The sequence below is a fragment of the Periplaneta americana genome, chromosome 10, assembly GCF_040183065.1.
Source record: "Periplaneta americana isolate PAMFEO1 chromosome 10, P.americana_PAMFEO1_priV1, whole genome shotgun sequence".
Taxonomy (NCBI): domain Eukaryota; kingdom Metazoa; phylum Arthropoda; class Insecta; order Blattodea; family Blattidae; genus Periplaneta; species Periplaneta americana.
The window spans coordinates 74,882,713-74,890,725 of record NC_091126.1 but is presented as its reverse complement, the minus strand read 5'-3'; the positions used below and the strand labels follow the sequence as shown (position 1 = coordinate 74,890,725).

The 8,013-nt window shown below is 33.6% G+C and overlaps 1 protein-coding gene across 4 annotated transcripts in view; it reads right to left on the bottom strand.

Moving 5' to 3' along the window:
• Positions 1-1,711: 1,711 nt before the first annotated feature.
• Positions 1,712-8,013, bottom strand: part of LOC138707783 (G-patch domain and KOW motifs-containing protein-like) — a 32,986-nt gene continuing 26,684 nt past the window's right edge. For 2 of the 4 annotated variants that reach the window (XM_069837688.1, XM_069837687.1), the window contains exons 6-7: positions 4,507-4,639; positions 1,712-2,435 (exon numbers count right to left, since the gene is read on the bottom strand). In XM_069837688.1, the coding sequence (XP_069693789.1) occupies positions 2,305-2,435; positions 4,507-4,639 (264 nt within the window). In that variant the 3' untranslated portion in view covers positions 1,712-2,304. Of the gene's footprint in view, positions 2,436-4,506; positions 4,640-8,013 lie in introns of those variants that run through there. The other 2 variants (XR_011334360.1, XR_011334359.1) reach the window with 1 other exon arrangement.

The following is an 8,013-nucleotide window of genomic DNA, read 5'->3' as shown; positions in this document are numbered from 1 at the left end:
TTCAGACAGACTTCGAAAGAATAGTCATCTGCATAACAAATGTTTTCTGGAGAATAATCTGCAGTGATTGATGAAAATTTATCAAGAAAATTGTTTACCACCTCCATATTTACATCTGCAGATTTACTACAGACAGCCTTGAAAGAAATGTGCCACTACTGTCTGAACTTTTCCATTCAATACGAGGTTTAAAAGGTCAGTGAAACCTTTATCTGTTGTAATTTCTAAAGCTTTAGCTTGTATCATACATTTTGACACAGAAATTTTTTTACTGCACACTCCTGAGGACCTTTCAGACATATACTTGTTCACTTGTATAACTTCACCATAATTAAAAAAAATCGGCATAATCATTTCCATTTTCAATCCAAACTTTCATAAAATCATCTTTTTTATTCTAAATATCCACAGCCTGGATTTTCTTACATTTAAAAATGTTCAGCAATGTTTTTTTAATCAGTTATTTGATGATGCTGCGTCAACTGTACAGTTATCTAGTGTTGGTGGAATTGGTGATGAAAGAATCATATTTGTCGAGGGAAAATCCAGCATCAAGAGGAATTCAAACTCACACCTGAGCCTAGCTTCAGAGCACAAGTTAAACTTGCTAATCCCTTAGCTGTGATTTCAGCTGTCTTCCAAACACCATATTACTCTAGTTTCGAATACTCTAAAACTTTCGATGTAAAGTGATACACAGAAGTTGATATTTAGAACAAACACATACACTCGCTGCTACACATTGAAACAAGACTGGATAAGAAAGGGTTATTCTGTGGTCAAACAATGAAGGAACTTTGCTATTCCTCCTACTCCTCCAACATCTTGTTTTGCAATTGAAGTTGTTTCTTTTGTATTTCCACCATATTCCTGTCCAATGGGGAGTGTGAATGCTAATGGTACAGTGATACATAGGTGAAATGGAAATTTAAAGTGAACACATACACCCAATGCTAAATCTTCACGTTGAGAGACTGACTGAACTGGAAAAATTTATTCTTCGTTAAAATTTAAAGAAACGTCACCTCCTCCAATACCTTGATTTGCAGTTGGATTTGTCTTTTGCATATGCATTGTGTTCTTAGGCACTGAGTGAGGAAACTTCAAATATTATCTGTAGGCTAATCAAATTCACATGAATTGAATCAAATTCTTCAATGACATGAAAGTGCCTATAATTGAAAAGCAACATTCACATAAGGCAGTGCTGGCCATGAGAGCACCCAGAGTTGCTCTCACTCCACAAAGCACTTCAATTCCAAGCCAGAGCAGAACGCTCACGCAGTAGCGGACTCGCACTACAGCTACCTTCTCTGCATTCATATAACAGAGCTCGGTTGTTCTATCCATTCAGTCTGTCAGTACACAGTTTGCAAGGATAATGCATCAATCCATTGTACAGTACAGACTTTATAACACTGTTATTAAATTAATGAAATAAACTTACCTCTACGTACATGCAGAAACCACGCAGGGTGTGGCCGGCTGGCCGCTGTTTTCTGGGACCACTGATAATAATGGCTCTGTACATCGTAAGTCTGATTAGTGAAATATGTTACTAGTCAACGATGTATGCAATGAAGGGGGAAAGGGACTGGCAACCCTACCCCATTATCTCTTGGATTAGTTGCCTCATGAGCAATGCCTTATTGGTGTCACTTATGAGGTTCAAACTTGTCTTCGGACAGTTGACTAAACAATAACTCTGATGTTCAAAAATAATTTTCTTTAAATTTTAATTAAGTTAATGTTACCACAATGAAATATACATGGAGTGTGTCATAAAATTATATAACAGGTAGATGTTCGACAGCAGTAATGTACATTATTCAGACAAGTTAGACTTGTTATGAACACGTGAAATTGGCAAAATTTAATTTTTTTACAATTAAAAATGCTTACACTTCCTGCCTGGGATCTGCAAGCATGAGTGACGTCGCATGGTGGGTAGAAATAGTACTGTAGTATATACTCGTGCATGAGTACTCTCTGTTTTACAGTCAAAACTAACAGCCGCTATGCTTTCAGATTCCAGGCGATCCGAAAATCTTGAAATCTGAACAGGTCTTGGTCCCATTAGTTCGGATTAACGAGACTCTACTGTATAATTAAATCTTAAGTGACACAAAGTGTTGAAAGTGTGTAATCAGATTCCAGGCGACCCGAAAATCTTGTAATCTGAACAGGTCTTGGTCCAATTAGTTCGGACTAACGAGACTCTACTGTATAACTAAATCTTAAGTGATACAAAGCGTTAAAAGTGTGTAATCAAAATTTATATTTAATTTTCATTTGACCTCACTTTCACTTTGTAGGTGTTAAACTTCTTCGCTGTCTCTTCTCTGCATGTTGAACATTATTGTGATTTAATCTTTCACGCTCAGCTTCTGGTTTTCTATCATTTTTATGTTTATACTCTTCATACGTAGTAATATCTGTAAAAATAAAAGAAAGGTAGTTTATTTACTGAGAAATGAAATATTTCGCTCTACTTTCCAACAAAGAGCACAATATCAATTACCCTAAACTATGCTTACAAGGCTAAACAATTTTCAAAATTGCATTACAAGTCACTGTAAGCATGTTAAATCTTTTACAGTGTCATGTAATGTCACAAATGCAACACTTTAATTACATCAAATTTTGTTACCGAAATTATATCTGAACTACAGACTGATTCATAACTAATGTATAGAAATTTAACTGAGGAGCTAATCTCTCAGATTACTGTGGTAACAGCCTGGTCGATCTAGGCAATAAATGTCATCAATCCAAAAGAGTTGCTACCATAACATAACATTTTTAAACGAAGTAAATACTTCTCTATGTTTTCGGACTCAAAATATGCAGACATTACTTTACTATTTCTTGCTTGTGTACCATGATAAAAACGACAATAATTAATTAATTAATTAAATTTAATTAAAATTAAACAAAAATTAATTCTTTACTTTGATACGTGTCTCTGAATTGAAGTGGTTGATCAGTGAACTTGATAGCCTAGGGAATTCTGTAGGGGCGGCCCGTCCTTATGTGCTACAGTACAATGATAATTTTTGCTCAAATAATGTATTTGCAATACAATAGTATTTGATCTGTCATTTGACAATTTCACCTGGTTATATTCATGATGCGTTATAATGTTTAGTCTTCGCTCTTTGGTGCCTCAGGGGGTACGGTGTGCTACTCAAAACTCTACATGAGAATGTAGACAATTAATGCGCATGTGCGAAGCTGAAATCACTGCTCTGATTGGCTATTTTTATGCGGGGAAGTGCTGTAGTCAGCTTCAGCATGACGTATCAGTGAGCACCAATGACATCCTTCTGAATTTGAGGTCACTCTATGATGTCACCAATGAGCTCATTAATGAATTACAATCATGTCTACTACAAGTTGCATGCATTGTAACTCTGACACTATTGTCTTCATCTGCACATCAATGGAAAAATCTTGCACCTCTTGTCTTTCTCCTCCTCCAATGATATAAATAACACTAGATGAAAAAGTTTTTATAATATGGATAAGAATGATTTCATACAATTTGTAGGGTAAAGTAGGAAAATCGGGCTAATTTGATACAAACTTTAAAATGTACCCAAGGCATAGTTTGAAAATGTTTCAAATCGCGATTATGGAAGTACATTTTATGCTCTTTAAGCAGCAATACTGAACAAAGTTTAAAAAATCATTATCAGCCTCATAAATGCATTTTTAAGAAAGGTAGTTTTCATTGTTGAAAAACTTTGCTGTGGTGCTCGGTTACTTTTGTTATTGCTCTTGAATGAATAAAGATAGAATAATTTTTAAATTTTCCTTTTATCAGAAAAGTTTCAGCTTCATTATTCTCTAAAGAAAAGCTGTGAATGTTGAGTAGCCTAGCAGTAAAATGTATGTACAAGAAGGGCTATTGTGATATGCAAGAAGGGCTATTATCATATTATGTTTAAAATGAAAGAAGTTGACCTAGTTGATCAATTTCTAACTTAAAGTAATTTATTGCCCCTCAAGAGGTATTTAATAATTTCTCAGCTTTTGAGGGATGTTTGAATTGACGTGTTGGAACCTACAATACAGTATAAGTTAAAAAGTTACACATGTAGACTTATTTATCTAACAATTTTAGCTTAATAGTCATTCTTTTTACTCGGAGTAAAGAGATAAATAAAGTTTAGGTTAATAGTCATTCTTCTTACTGCTAAAATTTAACACAAGTTTGGAAAATACATTCACCATTATTTGAAAATAAATTTTAATTTATTTTAGCAATACCAACTGTATCATAATTTTCTCAATCTATTTCCTTACATACAAAAAAGTATTTGGACATACAGCAATGTTCTAGCATTGGTAGTAAGGTGTTAAAAAACTTTCAACATTCTTATTGTATTTCGAAAAAATCACTCTTAAGTAGACACTCTGTAAATGTTTCTAAAATGTTATTCCACATAAGATTGTAACTCTTCCTTCTTAATAGAAGTAAAGGAAATGTAAAAATTTACTCACTCAGAACACGAGAATTTTTATCATATTCTTCTTTAGTAACCAACTTGAAGGCATTCTCATTAATGGACACGGTTGATGATTGAAATGATAAATTTATTATTACCCTGCCTGAATCCTCATTGAAGCCACCAATCTGAAAGGAAATCTTGTTATTAAATATGACACACTTCGCTTACAAAGGATTGAAAAAAATACTTTAATCTCCTATTATGTATGTGTGTAACTACGTATATGTGTGTACGTATGCATTTATGTACAGTCACGGAAGAAAAAACTGGCCGATGTGCAGCAAAACTCGTAATGTTACTTATGCCAGTTTTGTTGTGATTATCACAGTTATAGAGCATTGGTCCTCAACTCAGAGCACTGTGTCGTCATCAAGCCTTGCCCGCTCGCCCGCGGAAAGTCATAGCAGGGCAGGTAAGACGTTCAGCGGCGGGACCAAAATATGAATTTACTGCATAGGTTTATGATTGTTTTCTGATGGAAAAAAGATATGGGCTGAGTATAAATAACTAAATGAACTATCTTAAGCAATATGAAAAAAAAAAAAAAAAAAAGACATTGTAGCCTATTTTCAACAAAGTTAGAAGTTAATAAATTTATAATTACTTTCAGAAATTTAATACACATTTCATGCTAATTATTCGGGTAATGCATAACAATTACTGTAAATGTGTAAACTGCTTCTGTTAAGGAAAATGTTGAACAAAATACATAAAAATCCTAGGAATAATAATGCAGAAATTTAACTCCATTCAGTCCACTCAACACTGGCATTAGCACTGATTTTTCGGGATTTGTTTAATTCTCTTTTTCCTCAGCAATTTCTCAACGATTGGAACTATTGTTTGTATAATGCATAATGTGACGGCACATTTTAAGTTGTGATCCGATAATTGGCTTCCATGACATGGCTTGTTTATCTTCATCATAGGAAAAAAATTACTGTTCGCACAGATGGCCTACGTGAATCCGAAAAAGGATGTCTCTACAATCGGGAAAATCTAAGACATGGAAAGTTCATATAAAAGTCAGATAACTGCTTTTGTTTTGATTTTTATCCTTCAATTCACTATCGTAAAGTAAATCAATAAGTTCTAATTACAAATACTAATTGAAAATCAAATTGAAAATTTTCCCAGTCTTTAAATCTCGAATCAAAGTTCTGGTGCAGATCGTCATGATGTGTGAATATATTCTTCGAAATCCAAAGTCTTAAGAAACTAGTATGCCTATATCGTTGTTAATATTGAAAAATGTGCTGTAACTTATTCTTTTAGTTAAGCTAACGTTCCATAATTAAAGGTGGTTTATATTAAACGCCTTCACTCTGTCATATAACTGTATAATAATCTTGTTGTTACCATGTAGAAAACAATTTAAAGCATTCAGATAATTCCATTAAGAAGGCAAGTTCACAAATCCATTTTTTCATTCTTCACTTATGATACAGACTTTTCTTCTTCCTCCGTGAACGATGATGTTTCCTCCCTCAGTTGAAAGAACCTATTCAATAATTTGCCACGACGAAGTCACCGTACTTTACTATAATATGACAGATCGCCTTACTCGCTATTGCATTCATCAAGGACTTAAATTGACAATGAGCGAGATTTTTCAATATAATTGTGTTGGTGGTTTTTCCAACTGGACTACTTCTATAACACCATTTTGATTTGTTTTGCACATGATTTCTGTTGGTGTATAATGTAGTGAATAGAAATAACTTCATGAGATACATTAACGCTTTTCACTTCGTCCCTTAGAGAGATTGGCTTTCGGAATGGTTTTATTTACATTCTACAGTATTCTGTAGGTTATGCAGAGACAGAGTTAGGTATAGTGCCGCTCCTAGGCAGTGCTAGATTTTGCTGTCCCCAAATCCCACAAACAGTTTATGGATAGCTATTATACAGGTGACGTTCAGTTAAAGTTATTTTTAAATGAAATGTTACAATTCAGAAAACAAAATGTTAAATGTTATGATTTATTTAACGACGCTCGTAACTGCAGAGGTTATATCAGCGTCGCCGGATGTACTGGAATTTTGTCCCGCAGGAGTTCTTTTACATGCCAGTAAATCTACTGACATGAGCCTGTCGCATTTAAGCACACTTAAATGCCATCGACCTGGCCCGGGATCGAACCCGCAACCTTGGGCATAGAAGGCCAGCGCTATACTAACTTGCCAACCAGGTCGACTTCAGAAAACAGTAAATTACTGAAATCAAAATACATGCATCTTACTTGTGAATTATAAAGACTTTCTTCGGACTTTCTTCACAGAGAAAGCAATGATGGTATTATCAAAGTCGATCTGACGAAGCATATCAGACTCGAAGCAAAGAAACATAATACTCAAACTTTTTCATTGTTGAAACAAAATTTATATTTGAAAGGAAGGCTCTGGTTTTTTTTAAGCATGGTTTCTGTTGGTGTATAATTTTTACGAGTATTTCTTACTTCGACAGGAGTATAAAATAAATTGAAAAATAAACTCCAACTCTTTACAGAATAAACCTTTCAAATCGAGTTATATAGTGAACATACTGAAAAGGATTAAATAGTATTGTTGATGATATAGGCCAGTGTTTCTTAAACTTTTTTGAAGTGGGGACCACTTTTTTAAGTCAGAACAGTTCCGAGGACCACCTTACTCTTGTTCCCTTTGAAAGCAAAGCATATTTTAATACCAGTATATTTTAAAACTGAATTAATTAATTAAAATTAATTTACTTCGTTTAACTTTATATTAGTATTAACTAATTAAGTTAATGTTAATAGAAAAAAAATTTATTTTAGATTTTTAATAAATCAAGGTATTAGAGTTTGGACAATAAATAAATAAATAAATGAATGAATGAATGAATGAATGAATGAATGAATGAATGAATGAATAAATAAATAAATAAATGAATGAATGAATAAATGAATAAAATGTTGGTATTCTCATTAATGAGATAGATAAGCCTGCTGATTCTTGCGCAGTTGTTCTATATTTTGTTATATGCTGGTAAGCTTAAGTCAGAGATCGTTACATACATAGAGTCGATTTCGGTACTTTGGTGTTATTAGAGTTAGTGATGAAAACCCTTTCTCACACAGATACGTAAAAGCAAACTGAATTATAATCTGTAAAGCACCACTGTACAGTTCAATATATTTTCTTTTCACTTGTGTTGAGGTCCAGAAATTAACCATACTTTCTGCTTGGAATTTCATTTTAAGTCGAGAGTTCAATTAACTGTTCTCTTTCACTCAACGAAAGTTTGTTATTTTCAATATCAAGGGATCGCGAACCCATGAAAATTCGTCATATTTACATGGAAAATAAGTTTCAAATTGTGACCTCAGAGTTTCGAGATGCGAACATATGTCATTGCATAATTTTCTTTCCAATAACGAAATCATTTTCAATCAAAGAAGACTCTAGGGTTGGAAATAGTGAAAGAAACTCTGTTTTACGGATCTGACCCACAAACCAAGTTTCCTCCCGAACACTTT